General features: G+C 42.5%; 1 protein-coding gene across 2 annotated transcripts; it reads right to left on the bottom strand.

The window, feature by feature from the left end:
- Nucleotides 1-551: 551 nt before the first annotated feature.
- Nucleotides 552-21,353, bottom strand: MOG (myelin oligodendrocyte glycoprotein). 2 transcript variants are annotated; one of them, XM_007532280.3, is made up of 8 exons: nucleotides 21,088-21,352; nucleotides 17,672-18,019; nucleotides 7,560-7,673; nucleotides 4,635-4,655; nucleotides 4,344-4,364; nucleotides 1,684-1,800; nucleotides 1,562-1,582; nucleotides 552-935 (listed from the first exon to the last, which is right to left on the bottom strand). In XM_007532280.3, exons 1-8 carry the CDS (start codon nucleotides 21,188-21,190, stop codon nucleotides 922-924), a joined length of 759 nt encoding a protein of 252 aa, XP_007532342.1. In that variant the 5' UTR covers nucleotides 21,191-21,352; the 3' UTR covers nucleotides 552-921. The 2 variants fall into 2 exon arrangements, with proteins under 2 accessions (XP_007532342.1, XP_060045390.1); XM_060189407.1 differs by lacking the exon at nucleotides 552-935 and having other exon boundaries at nucleotides 1,011-1,582; nucleotides 21,088-21,353.
- Nucleotides 21,354-21,713: the final 360 nt, after the last annotated feature.

The following is a 21,713-nucleotide window of genomic DNA, read 5'->3' as shown; positions in this document are numbered from 1 at the left end:
TGGCACACAGAAACTCTTAGTAATAATTAGCACCTAGCTTGTTTCTTTGTGTCTTAGAGATTATTAGGTAGTAGTTGAATAAAATAGTGGATAGATAGTCTGACAGGTATGAAGATAGAAGAGCCCAAGGGAAGCATTCTCTTGGTCTCCTTTAGGGCTTCACTACTCTAGACTGCTTTTCTTTAACTAGAGACAGAAAGAGAGAGTAAAAGGGACCACAGCATTGAAATTTCCTTCAACACAGTGAGGGGCAGTCTCAAATGTGGATCATGCATATATATGGCAAGGCAGCACATTATCAGAAAGATTCTGTTGAGGGAAGCCATCTAAAGCAGAGGTGGTGCCCAGTTGTCACCCTTTGTCTCTCTTGCTTCTCAGTAGGCTACCAGGGTGAGATGAACTTCTGGCCAGTTTTCTATTGACACCCCCCCCTCCCCCCGCCCCGCAGCTCACTTTGCTCTCTGAGGGTTTGGATGCTGTTCTTTTCTGCCCTTCACACCTTTCAGCAATGCACTGTTCATTGTGGCAGAGGTCTTGGAAGAAACAACCAGCAAGATTGGTGTGCTGTAATTTGCTGCAGGATGCTGCTGGTCTGTGGTACTTTAGCAAAGACTCTCCTATTTGTCCATGTGTTGTCTGATAAAGAAAGGTGATTGCTAGAGAAGGCTTTCCAAAGGAGAACTGGAAGGAGGAGTAGAAAGATGTGAATAGCAGAAAGGGGAAGGAAGGAGAGCTGGACAAGGGATGAGAAAAGGTAGATAACTAAAGAGAAATCAGTCCTGTTTGGAATGCAGAGTGTTCCTAGGAGTGCAGAATGGAATGTTTTGAAGAGGCCAGTGAATGTGCCACATGTTGGGATAGTGCCAAGGACTAATCCTTGAATTGACCAGACTCTTCACTTTTGCCAAGATGCAGCATCACTCAAAAGGGATTTCCTAGAAGAGAGAGAAAAGGTAAAATTGTCACTTTCTTTTTAATTATTAATTTTTTATTATCTGTATTTATCTATTGGATAGAGACAACCAGAGATTGAGAGGAGGTCAGAGGTAGAGAGACAGAGACACCTGCAGCCCTGCTTCACCACTTGTGACGCTTTCCCTCTGCAGTTGTGAACTGGGGGCTTGAAACCTGGTCCTTGTGCTCTGTAACATGTGCACTTAACATGTACACCACCACCCAGCCCCAAATCATCACTTCTATCATTAAATTATTGATCAGGACAAAACCTATTGTGGTTAACCTGTTTCTGCCCGCCTCTTTGGTTGTTATTGGTCATGAGGGACAAGGCAGCTGCTGTGGAGAAAGAAAAAAGAAACTGAGTGGGATTCTTCCTAAGGGCATCAAAGGTGGCAAACCAGGCAGCAGCAGGGAGAACCCCCAGTTTCTTTTCCTGCAACTGAAAAAGGGCTTCTCTTAATACTTGACTGGAGTCGGCTCCCTCCATGCTCTCTAGCCCTTTCTTTCCTTTGGGATGCTGACCCTTCAGGACTGTCTACTTCTTTCTCTTGCTAATTTTTTGTTTTGTCTGTTCTCAGTTTTATAAGAAAGGAGGAGAACTTACTTAGCTCTTCAAGAAATTGCCCTGAAAACAAAGAGAAACAACAGGTGATTGGCAGACAATGACTAGGCTCCTCCCCTCACCCTCCCAGTGCCTGTGGTGGTGTTTGTGCCCAACCATTGTACCTGCTAGTCTTCGGTGCAGCCAGTTGTAGCAGATGATCAAGGCAACCAGGGGTCCAAGAAATGGCACAATTACAAACAGAGTGATCTTCCAGCAGGGCACCCTCAGAAAGTGGGGATCTGAATAATTTATCACAGAACAAAGAGGATTGATATGTGTGCTGTATATCCCACTCACCTGTCTCCACTTATTACTGGGTGTCTTAACTCAAAAGAGTCCCAGAACAAATGGGGAGTCCATTAACATGGTAAAAAGAATGACAGACATTTGTTTTCACTAAACTAACTGAAATTGAGCACTTTTCCCCATTAAAATACCAGCTGTACATGTAACTTTACCACTCATGGAAGACAAGGCACACATGCTTTCCATTCCCACGAAAGTTGTAGAAATCTCAAAATACTGTTTGTTAATATTTTGAAATTACAGCCATTAGACCTGTTGCTACATTATTTGATGTGTCATATAAAGAAAACTGAGATGCTATATCACAAGTTTGATTATATTTAAAATAAATACATTTAAAAGAGACATATATATATGTATAGCTTATTGTTTTCTTTGTTTAAGAATTTCAGATAGATAGAGAGGGAGAGACACCGCAGCACTGCTTCACCCTCTGGAGCTTCACTGGTGCAGGTTCCTTGATGTTTCCATGTAGTGCCAATGCTCAAACCTGAGTCTTCACTCATGGTAAGTTATGGGCCCTACTAAATGAGCTATCTTCTAGCCTATATTTTGATGACTTTTTAAAAATAACCCTATGTATTATTTTTTACATTTTATTATCTTTTTGTTTTATTTATTTATTATTGGATAGAGACAGAGAAATTGAGAGGGAAGGGGGAGATAGAGAGGGAGAGAGAGAGAGAAAGAGAGACACCTGCAGCCCTTCTTCACTACTTGTAAAACTTTCCCCCTGCAGGTGGGGACCAGGGACCTGAACCTGGATCCTTGTGCACTATAATGTGTGTGCTTAACCAGATGCACCACCACCTGGTTAATTTTAAAGATAATTTTATTATCTTTATTGGATAGAGACAGTCAGAAATTGAGAGGGGGGGGAGGTAGATAGCATAGTGGTTATGCAGAGACTTGTCATGCCTGAGGCTCCAAAGTCTCAGGTTCAATTCCCCGCACCATCATAAGCCAGAGCTGAGCAGTGCTCTGGTGTTTCTGTGTCTTCCTCTCTCTGCATCTTTCTCAAAAATAAAATAAATTAAATATTTTTAAAAATAAGTCTCTTAAAAAAAAGAAACTGAGAGGGGAGAGGGAGATAAAGAGACAGAGAGACACCTGCAGCACTCTGCTTCACCACTTGCAAAGCTTTCCCCCTACAGGTGGGGGACTGGGGGCTCGAACCTGGGTCCTTGTGCATTGTAACATATGCACTCAACCAGGTGCGCCACTACCTGGCCCCACCCCTATGTATTCTGTTTTGTGTTATATTTAAAAACATTCTGGGAGAGGGGTCTATTAAGTTTTATCTTGCTACCAAAGAGATTCCTGGTACCAAGAGTTAAGTCCTTGCTATCTGAATCTTATAAAAACAAAGCCTGTGTTTTTCTCCTTAGAGTGTACAAAGACTATGTTCTACACACTGATAGTGTCATAAGTTCAAGGATAAAACTTTCATGTGCTAGGTGCCAAGGACACCTATGGCCTTAGAAGGAGAGGCCCATGCTGTCAGGCAGTTGGTCACTCAGAATAGAGATCATCTTTGCTCTCACTTATGGTATCTTATAATTTCTGCCACATCATGCAACAGATATTTGCATGCCCTGTTGTAGGTATTTGTCCCGAGGCCATGTCATTAAAAAAAAATCCAACATATGGGGGGCGGGTAGGCAGTGGCACACATACTACTAAGCACAAGGATCTGGGTTCCAGCTCCCCACCTGCAGGAGGGAAGCTTCACAAGCGGTGAAGTAGGTCTGCAGGTGTCTCCTTCTATCTCCTCCCTTCTCAATTTCTCTCTGTTTTTTTTTTTTTTTTTTTTTAACCAGAGGACTGCTCAACTCTGGCTTACAGTAGGACTTTGGAGCCTCAGGCATGAGAGTCTCTTGGCATAACCATTATGCTATCTACCCCCACCCAATTTCTCTCTGGAGGAAAGAAAAAAAAAAAAGGACTCTAGGAGCAGTGGATTCATGGTGGCAAAATAAATAAATATGAAAATGAAATTCCAATATGCTAGTGGGGCTTCACTAGCATAGCCTTCACTCTTCCTCCAAATTGTTTTCCCTGATTAGCCATGTGTAGGTATTCATCCAGTAAACATTCCTGCCACATGAATTCAATGACATGTATATGCTTTGCTCTCCACTTAATGTATATGTATCACTTCCCCAGCAGGACACCAAATTTATGTGCAAAGGATATGTTTATCTCCCCTTTATAATTTCAGAAAGGAGAAATGATGTGCGTAAAGTGCCTGTAATTCCTTAAAAATATAAGCATACGTAAAGCTGTTATAGAACCTTCTACATAAAAGTTGGCAAGTATTTGCTATTATCTTACCAAACCTAGATGCAGATGATGACTTTGTTCAAAGAAAGAAAGGAGAAAGGGTTTCTCCAACCAGGTTCTTATTTCCACAGGTGAATGGGACTGAATGAAACTTCCAAGTTCACCTGGGAGGGCTGGGTAGCCCAGCACTTACCAAATGTCCTGTGGAGATTCTCTGAAAGAGGAACAAATGGAAAGGGAATTAGTTGGATGCTCCAGTGTTCTCTTCTGAGACTTTTGTTACTTAAATCATTGAAAATGGTTTTTAGTCCTGAGTGACTTGAGACAGGAAGGAAAGCAGCTGGATTTTACAACTCTGACTGAAGGCAGCACATGAAGGGAGCAGGGGATATGGAACTAGTAAAGATGGTATCAGAAAATTACTGTTTTGGTTAGGCCAAGGCCAGGAAGAAGACATTTTGGAGGGTTGATGCTTAGAACTCACCTATCTCTGCTCGAAGTTTTCCTAAAATAAAAATAAATGAATGCAACATTTAGTTCCTGCTCTTTAGAAGGAACCCTGTCCACACCAAGTGCCCTACAGCTGTGCGTGGCTGTTTTCTCTGTGGCCTGTGGTCATCCTTAGGAGGGTGCGGCAAGCATTGCATTTGGAGTCAAGAGTTCAGGCTCTCTTTCTGAATATTGTAAGAAAGAATGCCCCAGATCTACAAGGTTTTAATTCCTCCCCTTCTGCTCTGCCCCTTCTCAAGATGCTGCTCCACTCCCGTTGGGTTGTCACTTCATAAATATGAAGCCACTTCCTATGTGACTGAAGAAGGGAGGAACTAAACTTTTAGTTCTATGGCTATTTTGTGACTGGCTCCATCCTAGGTACTTTACATAACTTTAAAAAAAAAAATCTTTATTTATTCCCTTTTGTTGCCCTTGCTGTTTTATTGTTGTAGTTATTGATGTTGTTGTTGTTGGATAGGACAGAGAGAAATAGAGGGAGGAGGGGAAGACAGAGAGGGAGAAAGACACCTGCAGACCTGCTTCACCGCCTGTGAAGTGACCCCCCTGCAGGTGGGGAGCCGGGGGCTCAAACCGGGATCCTTAATCCAGTCCTTGTGTTTTGCGTCACATGCACTTAACCCGCTGTGCTACCACCCGACTCCCCTTTACATAACTTTTATCTCCTTCACAAAGTAGCTGGGAGGATGTGACCTCTATATGATAGATGAGATTACTTGGAGAGTTCAAGCCAGTGCCTGGGGATGGACTTAAACCTAGGCTACTTAATCTTTTTTTTTTTTTTTAAAGATTTTATTTATTTATGAGAAAGATAGGAGAAGAGAGAAAGAACCAAACATCACTCTGGCATCTGTGCTGCCGGGAACTGAACTCAGGACTTCATGCTTGAGAGTCTTAAGGCTTTATCACTATGCCACCTCCCAGACCACAAGGCCACTTAATCTTATCCACCAGGTTCTTTCTGCTAAGTTATGTGGACTACAGGGCTTTTTCATGTTGACTGGTAAGTAACTGACTATCTGGGAAGAATACAAATATGAGGGGAAAGATTCCTACTTTTTAAGATATTTATTCATGAGCTATTAGTGCTCTGCTCAGCTCTGGTATGTATGTGGTGTTGCCAGGGGTTGAATCTGGGATGACCTCTGAGCTACAGCATGAATGTCTGATATGCTGCCACTTCATCATTATTGATTCTACCAATATCCCTCCCAACACACACACACACACACACACACACACACACACACACACACTCACACTCTTAGTAATGGTGAGCTGAAGGGGAAGGAGAGTCAAATTGAAGGTGCTGTGTGCCTTAGCACTAAGGTGAACACTTGGTGAGGGGAGAAGACTAGAACTGAAGCTTTGGATACAAAAGTGGAGCTGAGTCTGCATCCTTAGTTTGAACTAAAAAGGGGAAATGACCTTTTAGACAGAGCACTGCTTAGTTTTGGCTTATGGTGGTGCTTAGGATTCAATTTGGGATTAAAGTCTTTTTGTACAACCATACTATGCTATCTCCCTAGCTTGGAAATGATTTTTTAAAATCTTTATTTATTGGATAGAGACTGCCAGAAATCTAGAGGGAAGGGGTAGGATAGGGAGAGAGACAGAACACCTGCAGTACTGCTACACCACTTGCAAAGCTTTCCCTGAAGGTGGGGCTGGGGGCTCGAACCAGGGTCCTTACACATTGTAACATGTGTGCTCAACCATGTTACCAGGTGGGCCCTGATTTTTTTTTTTTTTTACTGGAGCACTGCTCAGCTCTGGCTTATGGTGGTGCAGGGGATTGAACCTGGGACTTTGGTGTCTCAGGCATGAGAGTCTCTTTGCATAACCATTATGCTATCTACCCCTGCCCTGATTTTTTTTTTTTTTTTTTTTTTACCAGAGCACTGATCAGCTCTGGTTTACAGTATTGCAGGGGATTGAAACTGGGACTTTGAAGCCTCCTCAGGCATGACAGTCTGTTTGCATAAGCATTATGCTATTTACTCCTGCCCCCTGAAAATTATTTAAAAATTAAAAAAAAATATTTTATTGTTTTATTTTTGAGAGAGATGCAGAGAGAGAGGAGAAACACACAGAGAAACACCAGAGCACTGCTCAGCTCTGGCTTATGATGGTGCTGGGGTTTGAACCTGGGACTTTGGAGCCTCAGGCATGAGAGTCTCTTTGCATAACCATTATGCTATCTACCCCTGCCCCAGAATGTTTTTTTTTTCTTTAAAAAAATTTTTTTTATATTTATTTATTCCCTTTTGTTGCCCTAGTTGTTTTATTGTTGTAGTTATTATTGTTGTCGTCGTTGTTGGATAGGACAGAGAGAAATGGAGAGAGGAGGGGAAGACAGAGAGGGAGAGAAAGATAGACACCTACAGACCTGCTTCACCACCTGTGAAGCGATGCCCCTGTAGGTGGGGAGCCAGGGGCTTGAACCGGGATCTTTAGCCGGTCCTTGCGCTTTGCGCCACGTGCACTTAACCCGCTGCGCTACCTACTGACTCCCCCCAGAATGTTTTTTAACCCTCCTGGTTTAGACCAATCTAAATTGAAAGCTCCTTCGCCCAGTTGTATAAAGGTGCTTGCTATGTTACTAGAGTCAGTAAATGAGAGCTTAAGTCTGGGCCCTAATATTTACGAACTATCAGCTTGAGTAAGTCACTAAACCACTCCAGCCTCAGTTTCCTCCACTATAAAACAGGGCTGTTTTATTTCAGCCCTAACTTACTGGTAAATCCAAGTCCAATTATCTAGATAAAGGCACTAGATAAGATGTGGAACTCATTGTGGACTTCTGAACTCTTGAAAGCATGTTAACTGACCAAGCTTTGAAAGGCCAGTTCATTTTCTGGGAAAGAGCCTATCTAGGCTGCCACCCTCCAGCTTGTACCTCTGAGTCTCTGCTGCAGGTAAAGGAAGACAAGCCCCACGGTGATCTGCAGGAGAAGCACAGGCAGGATTGCAAGGAGAACCAGCACTCCAGGGTTGATCCAGTAGAAGGGGTCTGAAAGGCAGAACCAGTATATCCTCAGTGCTGGATACCCAATAAATCAATTGAATAAAGGAAAAAAAAAATCAAGATTCAAAGATGACACCTGAGCTCAGTCTTGAAGGAAAAGCAAGTTTCTATCAAGAGTTGGTGGTTTAGAATGACAAGAATCAAGGTTGTTTTGAGAACTAGCTGATCAGTGCTCTGGTAAATGAAGGAAGAAGGGGTGGGCGGTGGCGCAGCGGGTTAAGCGCAGGACGCGCAAAGTGCAAGGATCGGCTTAAGGATCCTGGTTTGAGCACCCAGCTCCCCACCTGCAAGGGGGTCACTTCGCAATCAGTGAAGCAGGTCTGCAGGTGTTTATTTTTCCTCTCTGTCTTTCCCTTCTCTCTCAATTTCTCTCTATCCTATCCAACAACAGACAAAAACAATAGTAACTACAACAATAAAACAACAAGGGCAACAAAATGGGAAAAATAGCCTTCCAGGAGCAGTGGATTTGTAGTGCTGGCACTATGATAAATAAACCTCGAGGCAAAAAAAGAAAAAGAAAGAAAGAAATAATAGTCAATCCATATCTATGATTTTGGGAGAACTAATGCAGCTTCCAATGGAGGTAATGGAGACACAGCTCTGGTGGTGGCAGGAAAAATGTGGAGTCACACTCCTGTTACATATATAGCATAATGGTTATGCAAAGAGATTGTCATGCCTGAGGCTCCAAAGTCCCAGGTTCAGTTCCTTGCACCTCCAAGAACCAGAGCTGATCAGTGCTCTGGTAAATAATAAATAAATAAAAAGGTGGGAGTATTGGGCAGTGGCACACCAGGTTAAGCACACAGAGCATGAAGTGCAAGGACCTGCACAAGGATCCCAGTTTGAGCCCCCGACTCCCCACCTGCAAGGGGGGAGGTCACTTCATAAGTGGTGAAGCAAGTCTGCAGGTATCTTATCTTTCGATCTCCCTCTCCACCCCCCTCAATTTCTCTATGTTCTTTTCAGTAAAAATATAAGTAAACAAATAAAAAAGAAAGAAAAAGAAAAAATGAAAAATGGCCACTAGGTGCCAAGGATTCATAGTGTAGGCACTGAGCCCTAGCAATAACCCTGGAGGCAAAAAACAAACAAAAAAAACAAAGCATTAAGACTGAATTAGAACAGTAGTGGTTGTGTAGGAAGTCAAGGGATCTGGAATAACATATAGAAAGTAAACATTTGGGAGTCGGGCGGTAGTTCAGTAGGTTAAGTGCAGGTGGCGCAAAGCGCAAGGACTGGCGTAAGGATCCCGGTTGGAGCTCCCGGCTCCCCACCTGCAAGGAGGTCACCTCACAAGCGGTGAAACAGGTCTGCAGGTGTCTTTCCTTCTCTCCCCCTCTCTGTCTTCGCCACCTCTCTCCATTTTTCTCTGTCCTATCCAACAGTGACATCAACAACAAGAATAACTACAACAATAAAAACAATAAGGGCAACAAAAGAGAATAAATAAATATTTTTTTAAAAAAGAAAGTAGGGGAGGGGTGTAAAAAAAAAAAGAAAGTAAACATTTGTTGGCCGGGAGGTGGCACAGTGGATAAAGCACTGGACTCTCAAGCATGAGGTCCCGAGTTCAATCTCTGGCAGTACATGTGCCAGAGTGATGTCTGGTTCTTTCTCTCCTGTCTTTCTCGTGAATAAATAAATAAAATCTCTAAAAAGAAAAAAGAAAGTAAATATTTTAGTGGTCCCGGAGGTGGCGCAATAGATAAAGCACTGGATTCTCAAGCATGAGGTCCTGAGTTCAATTCCTGGCAGCACATGTACTAGAGTGATAACTGGTTCTTTCCTCCTATCTTTCTCATTAATAAATAAATAAAATATTTAAAAAAAAAGAAAGTGGGAGTCGGGCGGTAGCGCAGTGGGTTAAGCACATGTGGCACGAATCGCAAGGTCCGGTGGAATGATCCGGTTCGAGTCCCTGCCTCCCCACCTTCAGGGGCGTCACTTTACAGGTGGTGAAGCGGGTCTATAGGTATATATCTTTCTCTCCCTCTGTCTTCCCTTCCTCTCTCCATTTTTTTCTGTCCTATCCAACAATGATGACATCAGTAACAATAATAACTACAACAACAATAAAAAAGCAAGTAAACATTTTATTTTCAGTAGCTTTAATTTTTAGATAGCCAAATCGGTGACATAGTGGATAAAGTGTTGGAATCTCAAGCATTTGAGATCCCAAGTTAGATCATTGACAGTGCATGTACCAGAGTAATGTCTAGTGTCTTCTCTCTTTCTCTTTTCCTCTCCCTCCTCCCCTACTCTCTCATTACTATTTCTCTCTCTTTCTCTCTCTTGTTATTATTAAATAAAACTTTTAAATTTTTTGGAATTTAGTATTTATTTTTTTAATTTTTAATTTATTATTATTGTTTAAATATTTGTTTATTCCCTTTTGTTGCCCTTGTTGTTTTATTGTTGTAGTTATTCTTATTGTCGTCATTGTTGGATAGGACAGAGAGAAATGGAGAGAGGAGGGGAAGACAGAGGGGGAGAGAAAGATAGACACCTGCAGACCTGCTTCACCGCTTGTGAAGCGACACCCCTGCAGGTGGGGAGCCAGGGGCTTGAACCAGGATCCATACTCTGGTCCTTGCGCTTTGCACCACGTGCACTTAACCCACTGAGCTACCGCCCAACTCCCCATCCATCATTTCTTTTAATCATGTGTGTGGGCACTATACCACAATAATATGAACAAAACCTGTGAAAATAAGCATCACCAATTTTTAAAAAATTTATTATTGGATAGAGACAAAGAGACATTGAAAGGGGAGGGGATGAGATAGAGGAGAGAGACACCTGCTACCCTGCACCACTTGTGAAACTTTCCTCCTGCAGGCGGGGATTAGGGGCTTGAACCTGTGTCCTTGGGCACTGTAATGTGTGTGCTTACCCAGGTGTACCACTGCCTGGCCCCTACATCACAAATCTTTTCATATCATATTAGAACTGTTGTAGAATTCTCAAAATAATACAAAATGTGCACTGCTGTTTTGAAGTTACACTAATTATCAGGGTTACCCCATATCTTGTTATTTCACTATTTTAAGAAATGTACAAAATCCTCCCCCCCTTTTTCTTTATTTAATAGGACAGAGAAATTGAGAGGGGGAGGAGGGAGTGAGGGGGGCAGAGAGAGAGACCTGTAGTTTTCACTGTTCATGAAACTTCTTCCCTGCAGGTAGGGAGTGGGGTCTCAAACTTGGGTTCTTGTACATGGTAATGTTTTTTGTTTGTTTGTTTTGCCACCAGGGTTATTGCTGGGAATCAGTGCCTGCACTATGAATCCACTGCCCCTGGAGGTATTTTTCCTGTTTTGTTGCCCTTGTTGTTTATCGTTGTTATTGTTATCATTCTTGTTGGACAGGACAGAGAGAAATCAAGAGAGGAGGGGAAGACAGAGAGGGAGAAAGATAGACACCTGCTGACCTGTCACTGCCCATGAAATGATCCCCCTGCAAGTGGGGATCCGGGGGGCTTGAACTGGGATCTTTATGCCGGTCCTTGTTCTTTGTGCCATGTGCGCTTAACCCACTATATTACCGCCTGGCCCCCGGAAATGTGTGCTTTTAACCAGGTGCACTACCATCCGATCTCCTGTACAAACATATACATATACATATATATATATATACATATACACACACATTTGAAATATCCTCCTGAGAAGTGAAGTGCTCAGTTAACTTCAGTCCACCAAAGGGGTTCATCACACAAAAAGATAAAAACTTGTCTTTTGGAGTGTTAGAAAGTTGGGGTGGGGGAGAGAATGAGAACCAGAGCTCATTTGGATATGTTATACTGGGGACAGAACTCAGGACCTCAGGCTTGAGGGTCCAACAGTTAATCTACTATTTTTTTAATGATTTATTTATCCATGAGAGGAGAGAACAAGAACATCACTCTGGTATAGATATAATATTTATCTTTTTTTACCAGAGCACTGTTTAGCTCTGGCTTATGGTGATGCAGGGGATTGAACCTGGGTCTTTGGAGCCTCAGGCTTGAGAGTCTTTTCACATAACCTTTTTTTTTTTTTTTTTGCATAACCCTTTTCTATCTCCTCCACCCAGATAGGTTTTAATGTGTGTATTTACCATCTGTTCTTTGCTTTCCACCTACTTCTCATTCTACAATTTACTTCTAGGCACTGAGTTAGTCTCAGAGTGTCATACAGAGGACTATATCCTTTTCATCTTCTCTGCTTTTGGGGGCTAAATATAAGGCCCTTAGTGGTAGAGATTAAGTTCTAGAGAAAAATATCAAATTGGACCTGTAAGACTTCTAGATATAAATACAGTCCTTTAAAATGAGATTAAGTCTCTTATTCATTATATTTCTCAGAAGAAATTACAGCAAACTCTACTTCCAACCTTCTTATTAAAAGTTACCTGTAGTGTAGCTCATGGGTGATGCTGTGAATAGAGTGTAGACATAAAAATATGAAATCTTGACTTTGATACCTGGCATTGCAACTGCTTCTCTTTCTTTCTCAGTTGAATTAATAAGTACACTTTCTTTCTCTCTCTCTCTCTCTTTCTTTCTTTCTCCTTCCTTCTTTCTTTATTTTCCCTTTTGTTGCCCTTGTTTTTTTATTGTTGTTGTAGTTATTATTATTGATGTCATCATTGTTATATAGGACAGAGAGAAGTGGAGAAAGGAAGGGAAGACAGAGAGGGGGAGAGAAAGACACCTTCAGGTGGAGCAGGAGAGGCTCGAATCGAGATCCTTAGGCCAATCCTTGCGCTTCACACCACGTGTGTTTAACCTGCAGCGCTATACCTGACTCCTTCCTCCCTTCTTTCCTCCCTCCCTTTCTTCCTTCCTTCCTTTATTCCTTCCTCCTTCCTTTATTCCTTCCTTCCTTCCTTCCTCCCTTCCTTCTTTCCTTTCTTAAATAAAAAAACAAAAACAAACAAACAAAAAAACAGAGCACTGTTCAGCTCTGGTTTATGGTGGTGTGGAGACTTTGGAGCCTCAGATATGAAAGCCTATTTGAATAACCATTATGCTTTATCCTCTACCCATAAATCAGTACCTACTGTGATTTGGTAAAATTGTATGAAAATGAGATTTTATTGTCTTAAATTAGAGACACTGAAAAACACTCAGAAAAGAAATGTCCATGATGACTGCTTGCCATCTGCTTCCCCGTCATAGTTTCTCCCTTTAGTAGTCCGGTCCTCACATGTCCTTTGCTCAGCCCAGCTCAGCCCATGCTCTTGGTTCCAACTGCATCTCTTCTCCATGCTGCTGCTTCTTCTACTAGCTCTTTCCAGGGGTTTAGCCTAGGAAAGCGCTAGCCCTTTCCTGGTTTTTATGACCCCGAGACAAAGGTCCTCTTCTGCCCAGTCAATTGCTTTTCATTCTTCCTTTGGGGAACTTTTTCCTTTATTTGATGTTTGGTAACAGGAATAGCAAGTACATTGGTGTGTGTGCGCGCACCTGCAGAGTCGGAATTTTCACCTATTTTATTTAAGTTTTCATTATTTTTCAAATTCCAACCAGAATTGTAAACTGCTACTGTTTTATTCAGAAGGAGTTAGCAAGCAACTGCTACTGTTTTATTCAGAAGGAGTTAGGGTGTGTGTGTGTGTGTTATTTTGCACATCCTTTATACTTTCATCAAAGATTAGAATCATAAAGAGAAAAGAAAGTTTTTATGAGCCTCTGATGAAAGCAAGAAGAAATAACATAGCATGACCTATGAAATCAGCTTGACAAAATAAATGGGAAGTGGTCAAATAGTTCACTTAGTGTCCAAGTGGTGACACACCTGATTGAGCACACCTGTTACAGTAAAAAACGACCCAGGTTCAAGCCCCCGTCCCCACCTGCAGGGAGGAAGCTTCATGAGCAGTGAAGCAGTGCTGCAGGCATGTTTCTCTATCTCCTTCCCTCTGGATTTATCTCTGTCTCTATCCAACAAATGAATAAAAAAACATTTTTTAAAGAACAGTTCACTTGGATAGTGTACTGATTTGCCATGTATGCGACCCAGGTTCGAGCCTGATCCTCACCACACTGAAGGAAGCTTTGGAGCTATAGTCTCTTTCACTCTCTCTACCTCTATTTTTAAAATTTATTTATTTTTAAAAGTTTTTTTTTTTTTTTACTTTTTATTATCTTTATTTATTGGATAGTCAGAAATTGAGAAGGGGGAGAGAGAGAGACAGAGACAGAGACAGAGACACCTGCAGGACTGCTTCACCATTTGCAAAGCTTTCCCCCTGCAGGTGGGGACTGGGAGCTCAAACCTGGGTCCTTGTGCACTGTAACATGTGCATTCAACCAGGTGCACCACAGCCCAGCCCTCTATTTTTATGTTTTTATTTATTTGAAACAGAAATTGAAAAGGAAGGGGTAGATAGAGAGGGAGAGAGACAGAGAGACACCTGCAGCCCTGCTTCACCACTTGTGAAGCTTTTCCCCTGCAAGTGGGGGCCAGGGGCTTGAACCGGGGTCCTTGCACACTGTAATATGTGCACTTAACCGGATGTGGCACTACCTGGCCCTTCTGTCTCTAAAATAAAACAAATGAATAAAATAAGTAAATGAAACTTGGATTTGATTGCATATTTATATGAACTTACAAGAAATACAGGGCATAGAATATGACCTTAAATAGCAATATTGGACAGAAACCAGCAAAATCTAGATCACAAAAAATCTACATGGCCAATACCACCATAATCATATTATTATTATTATTATTTTTACCAGAGCACCGATCAGCTCTGGCTTCTGGTGGTGCAGGGAGATTGAACCGGGGACCTTGGAGCCTCAGGCATGAAAGTCATTTTGCATAATCATATCTAACCCTGCCCCAGTCAAATTTTCTATATCAACTAATGGTAGCGGGGCCAGGTAGTGGTGCACTTGGTTGAGTACACATGTTACAATGTGCAAGGACCTGGGTTCTAGTCCCCGGTCCCTACCTACAGGGGAAAGCTTTGTGAGTGGTGAAGCAGTGTTGCAGATATCTCTCTTTCTCCCTCTCTATCCTCCTACCTCTCAATTTCTGGCTGTCTTTATCCAATAAATAAAGATTAAACATTTTAATATTTATTAAAAATAATTAATTAATGGTAGCAGTGGTCCCAGACACTGCTACCTATCCCCCTCCCTTTTTTTTTTTTTTAAGATTTTATTTATTTATTAATGAGAAAGATAGGAGGAGAGAGAGAAGGAACCAGACATCACTCTGGTGGTACATGTGCGGCTGGGGATTGAACTCAGTACCTCATGCTTGAGAGTTTGATGCGTTAGCCATTGCACCACCTCCCGGACCTACCCCTCCCTTTTTTTTTTTTTTTTCCCTACTTTCAGATAGTGGTGAAAACTTGAAACTTGTACTGCATCTCAGACCTAAAATTTTCTCAACTTTCAGGTTCTCTAGGCTAGGTGGTATGGTCTCTTTTTTTGTAAAACACTCCTTTTCTAAACTCTTAGACATGAAGACTATGTGAATGGAAGAGGATGGAATATGGTATCCAAACCAGCGAAAGTAAGTTTCCTCTTTTGAATAAAAGTTTTTAGCTACTTCAGTTTTTTTTTTTTGGGGGCGGTGGGGGGGCTGGGCTGGGAAGTGTGTTGAGGAGGGTAGTTATTGAGCAAGGATGTTATTGGAAGGAGGAACATCTATTTGTAATCTTGTGAGGATGTCATTATTAGACTTCCTTACAGGTAAAAAAAAATCCCCCCAATAAAGATAGCTGTATAAAAAGACATTCTGTGACACACAAAGCTATTTTCATAACCCTGCAATCTGTCTCCAGAAATAGTGCTTTGTTATCCTGCATACAATGCCATCTTCTGGTCTCTGCACTGTAATAGTCACCCTAGAGACAGAAAAGTGATGGATTGCATGACAATTGCCTGCAGGTGGGAGGAAGACCTGAGGCAAAAGACCTGACCTCAAAACACTTTTGTTTTGCAATTAAAAAACAATTACCTCTCTTTTCTATACACTTCACCTTGTATACATCTTAAGGATATTGAGATAAACAACAATTCCATTCCTAGTGTATTGCACAGAAGTAAAGGATTGTGGGGGAAAGTAAAGGAAGTAAAGGATTGTAGGCTAGGGGTGAGAGTGTTTTGCAGACAACTGAGAAATTTACAAAGGTACCAACACTGTATTTACTGTAAACCACTAATCCCCCAATAAGAAAAAAAAAAAAAAGGAAAAAATTCCATTTTATCACACCAAATGTGCTAAAAATGAAATTCTGGAGGAAGGAAGCAGGAAAAGATAAAATCCTGCAGGTGGGGAGCGGGGGCTCCAAGCTGGTCCTTGTGCATGGTAACGCGTGTAACGTGTGCATTTAGCCAGATACGCCACCGCCTGGCCCCCATGTGTCATCTTTCTATGATTGTCCTCAAGCATTTGTTTTACTTGGTTATTCATTTGGAGTGTCTTTTGCCAGAAACATATACTTCACTAATGTTTCTAACGTAAAACATCACAGACATATCAACTGAATAATTCATTAAAACAGGATTTAAACAGTTTGACTAACTAGGAATCATGTTTTTATGATAAAAAGACATTTCAAAGAAAAAAGTAATATATACTTAGATTAACTTTCAGGTTAGTCATATTCCCCTTCAGTAGTACAAAATAACCAGAACTTGATTATTTTGCTACCTCATATATCATTTATGCCCTTCCTCCCTCCCTCCCTTCTTTTTTTTCTTTTCTGCCTTCCTTCCTCCCTCCCTCCTTTCCTTCCTAATGTCTGAGGCTCTGAAGTCCCAGTTTTTAAAAATTTCTACTTATTTATTTTTAAATATTTATTTATTTTCCCTTTTGTTGCCCTTGTTTTTATTGTTGTTGTAGTTATTATTTGTTGTTATTGATGTCATCATTGTTAGATAGGACAGTGAGAAATGGAGAGAGGAGGGGAAAAGAAAGAGGGGAAAAGAAAGATAGACACCTGCAGACCTGCTTCACCACTTGTGAAGCAACTCCCCTGCAGGTGGGGAGCCGGGGGCTCGAACTGGGATCCTGCGTTTAACCTGCTGCCCTACCGCCCGACTCCCTTAATTTCTATTTATTGGATAGAGACAGCCAGAAATCAAGAGGGAAGGGGATATAGAGAGGGAGAGAGACACCTGAAACCCTGCTTCACCACCTGCAATGCTTCCCCTCTGCAGGTAAGGGATTGGTGACTCAAACCTTACACATTGTAACGTTTGCTCAACTACGTGCCCCATCACCTATCACTCTTTCTTCCTTCCTTACTTCCCTCCCTCCTACCTTCCTCTCTCTATCTTTCTTTCTTTCTTTCTTTCTCTTCTTTCTTTCTTTCTTTCTTTCTTTCTTTCTTTCTTTCTCTCTTTCTCCCTCCCTCCTTCCTTCTTACCATTGTATTCTTTTTTAAATATTTATTTATTCCTTTTTGTTGCCCTTGTTGTTTTATTGCTGTAGTTATTATTGTTGTTGTTATTGATGTCATCGTTGTTGGATGGCACAGAGAGAAATAGAGGAGGGGAAGACAGAGAGGGAGAGAAAGACACCTGCAGACCTGCTTTACCGCTTGTGAAGTGAACCCCTGCAGGTAGGGAGCCAGGGGCTTAAACCTGGATCCTTATGCTGGTCCTGCTTTGCGCCATGTGCGCTCTAACCCACTGCACCTCTGCGCTACTGCCCCCCACCCATGTACTCTTCCTTTCTGGCTCAAGTGATGGTGATGCTAGTGACTGAACCTGGGACTTTTGGTGCTTCAGACATGAAAAAGTCTATTACATAAGTTACTGTCACTATTTCTCCAGTCCTATATCATTATTTGCATTTTGATTTTTGTCACAGACACCTGTGAGCAAATAAATTCCCATGTATGATGTACATATTGCTTTGGATTGATTCTCAGGAATGATGTTTAGGTTTTCTCAATTCAGAGAATGATTAAAGTCTCAATGGGAGGTCTTGGCTACCCAATAGATGATAGCTAATATAATACGATAGTACTTACCTTCCACTTTTAATTCCATTGCTGCCTCCTCTTGGTAAGAGTGATCTCGGAAGAAGCAGGTGAAACCGCCTTCATCTGAGAACCTCACTTTCCGTATCCGGAGAGTTACCTTCCCTTCACCAATACCCTCTTTGAGCAGCTCTGTCCGGCCCCGATATTCAGGTGCCTGCTCTCCATCTTGATCCTTGCCATTTCGGTAGAGATGAACCACCCTGGAGAAGGGAGGTCGGTACCACCCCACCTCCATGCCTGTGGCATTCTTTCCAGGAGATATTCGACATGGTAATTCCACTTCATCCCCCACAAGAGCCCGGATGGGGTACCTTGGTCCTATTACTCTGAATTGTCCTGCCCAAGACACCAAAGAAAAAAACTGAGCATCAGAAGAACCTTGACAAATGCATCTGTGATGGGAAAGAGTGCTTCAGGGGCCAGGTGGTGGCACACCTGGTTAAGTAAGTGTACAAGGACCCAGGTTCAAGCCCCTAGTCCGCACCTATAGGGGGAAAGCTTCACTAGTGGTGAAACAGGGCTGCAGTTGTCTTTCTCTCTTTCTCTCCTCCCATTCTCCCTTCAATTTCTCTGTCTCTACCCAGTAATATATATGAAAGAGTGCTTCAGAACTGGGAAAAAAGAAGTCATGAATTTTTACATGTTTCCAATGGTGAGAGAGAGAGAGAGAGAGAACAAGAACTGGCAAGGTCCTGTAGCTTGTATGATTCTGCTGCTCCCAGGTCTGACTTTCTTATTTTTACTGCAAATATATGTGTAGAGATGGAGAGACATAAGAGCACTACTCTACCATTTGTGGAGTTTCCTCTCTACTGTCTATGGTCCTCTTGTGGTCCTGGGGTTCAAACTGCAACCTTGAGTGTGTTAGGTTATGAGTTATACCTGGTAAGCTATCTATAGCCCTTTTAAAATTTTTAATGAATATTTATCATTAGCATGACATAGAAAATCAGAATATAGGGAGTCGGCAGTAGCGCAGCAGGTGGCGCAAAGCACAAGGACCGATGTAAGGATCTTGGTTTGAGCTCCCAGCTACGCACCTGCAGGGGCGTCGCTTCACAGGCAGTGAAGCAGGTTTGCAGGCGTCTCTTTCTCTCCCCCTCTCTGTCTTCCCCTCCTCTCTCCATTTCTCTTGGTCCTATCCAACAACGATGACATCAAGAACAACAACAATAATACCTACAACAAAAAAATAACAATAACAATAATACCTACAACAATAAAAAACAAGGGCAACAAAAGGGAATAAATATTTTTTAAAAAAGAAAAGAAAATCAGAACATCACTCTGGCATATTGTGTCAGGGGTCAAACTCCTGAAGGATTTTATCTTTCCTTCACTAATAGTCTCTGACACAAACTTGCACATCCTGTGCTTTACTGCTGCATAACTTCCCAAGTAAAATCATTTAACTTTTAAATAGATTTATTTATCTATTTATTTCAGAGCACTGCTCAGTTCTGGCCTGTGGTGGTGCTGGGAATTGAACCTAGCATGTCCAGTGCCTTGGGCACAAGAGTCTACCTGTTAAACCACTGTACTATCTCCTTTGCCCTTAAGTGGAGTTTTGAATAAATGCTTTAAATGGTTTTATAGAGCTAGGGAGAAGCTCATGTGTTCTTCTTCTTCTTTTTAAAAAATATTTATTTATTCATTTTCCCTTTTTGTTGCCCTTGCTTTATTGTTGTAGTTATTATTGTTGTTGTTATTGATGTCTTCTTTGTTGGACAGGACAGAGAGAAATGGAGAGAGGAGGGGGAAACAGAGGAGGAGAGAAAGACAGACACCTGCAGACCTGCTTCACTACCTGTGAAGCAACTCCCCTGCAGGTGGGGAGCCAGGGGCTTGAACCGGGATCCTTACGCCGGTCCTTGGGCTTTGCGCCACCTGTGCTTAACCGCTGTGCTACCAGCTACCACCCGACTCCCGTGTTCTTCTTTTACACACACACACACACACACACACACACACACACACACACACACACACCCTCAACAGAACATTCTAGCATGTGATCATCTCAGCACCTGCTTCTCCCTATCCTACCAACCCTGTCCATTTTTCATTCAGCAACCTACCTTGGAATGTGGTCCAGCATCTTGAAAGCTTAGTTCTCCCAGGTCCTCCCTGCTCACAATTGGTAGAGGCGATCCCTACTCCTGCTTTAGTGGCTCTAGTTTTGTCACTCCTTCATTACTGTTTCTCCACTTCTCCACAACCCTCTGTCCTGTTTACTCTCCCAAATTCTCTTCCAAGATCTTTTTTTTTTCTCTTTTCATTTTATCCTTTCTATTTTTATTTGACATAACAGAGAGAAATTGAGAGGGGGAGGGAGCTTGAGATGGAGAGAGAAAGATACCTGCAGACCTGCTTCACCTCTCATGAAGCGTTCCTCTTGCAGGTGGGGTGCGGGTGTTCAAACTCAGGTTCTTGCACAGGGCAATATGTACACTTAAACAGGTGCACCACTGCTCAGCTCCCTCCCCGCACAACTCCCCCCCACCCCCAAACCCTGAAGGTGGTTTGGCTTTCTTCTGTTTCATCCTGGTATTGTGTAACCCTTACTCACATCTCCCAGACCCTGCCCTGTACACGTATGTTCCTAATCTTTTTCCTTTGAGATGTGTCAGTCAAACTGAGAACTACTAGAAGACAGAGCTGGTTTTTCCATTATGTTTCAAAGGTTTCCTGTGGGAATGTGGGCCTCTCTGTTGACCAGGTATCTCCTCAAGGCTGGGAATCTGTCTTCTGTTTCTTTTATGTTTACCCAATGCATGACAGCTGAACTCTTCTATAGAAAAACTTACTAGTGCTTGATCATGAAGAACAGAACAATACAACAAACATGTTATCAAGACTTGGCAGGTTATAAACCTCATTTCATTGAACACTGATAGCAGTCATGAGACTGTTATATCACCTTTTTCTTTTTTTAATTTAAAAAAGTATCTTAATTTATTTGATAGACAGAAATCAAAAGAAAGGGGAATAGAGAGAGGGAGAGAGACAGAGAGACACCTGTAGCACTGCTTCACTGCTCAGGAAGCTTTTCTTCTGCAGGTGAGGACTGAGGGCTTGAACCCAGGTCCTTGTGCACTGTAACGTGTACTCAACCAGGTGCACCACCACCAGCCCCTCTATCACCATTTTCTAGTGAGAAACCAAAGCTGGAAAGCTGAGAACAGCCAGTTCAAGAACAACCTTGAGTTAACGTCATATTATTGTATTGGGATTCCATTCTAAAGTCCTGAAGATTTAGGAGGGAGGAAATCATGTCAGCACATCTGTTTTCAGAGAGATAACTTGCCTAACAGCTTGAGGATGAATTGAAGGAGGTGAAGCCTGGGAATGTAACCTTTGTGTTCTCAGGGTCTCCCTGGGGCAGTAATAAAGATGAACCTTACCTGCAGAGCTGGAAGAGAGCTGGATGAGGAGGAGGAGCAAGGAGAGGAAGCTGGGCAGAGAGGAGCTCAGCAAACTTGCCATTTCCACTGTCACTGGGAACATACAGCTTCTGTATCAGAGTCAGGGCAAGCAGAGGCCCTGGGGTGCATGACGCCTATCCCTGGAATAATTTGAGGGTAGGATCTGGGAGGGCAATGTTGCCTGGCCCTTCCTCCTCCCAGCATCACAGCTGTGCTCCCAGGAACAGTCCCACGTCATCCTTGCCAGGCTTACACAAAAGGGCTATAGATCAAGGGAATGACCAGAGTTGGCCTTCCCCACCCCCTCAGAGCCGGGAGCAGAGGCTGCCTGGTACTGGGTCTCCCTCCCCCATCCCTTGGACACCTAGTCTTTGAGGAGGGCTTGTAGGATCTGATCACTTGGTATCCTCACTCACTGAACCTCACTCACTGAGCCTCTCAAAGGAGTTTCTTCCTTAAATCTGTAAGGTTTCTTTAACCCCTCTCCTCCTGGTATTAGTCAAGGGAGAGGCAATAAGGGAGAGGGGGAGGGAGGGAGGGAGAGAGAGAGAGAGAGAGAGAGAGAGAGGGAGAGAGAGAAGAAAGGTCTGGTTGAGGAAATAGAA

The sequence above is a fragment of the Erinaceus europaeus genome, chromosome 4, assembly GCF_950295315.1.
Source record: "Erinaceus europaeus chromosome 4, mEriEur2.1, whole genome shotgun sequence".
Classification (NCBI taxonomy): domain Eukaryota; kingdom Metazoa; phylum Chordata; class Mammalia; order Eulipotyphla; family Erinaceidae; genus Erinaceus; species Erinaceus europaeus.
This window is presented reverse-complemented; position numbering and strand designations above follow the sequence as displayed.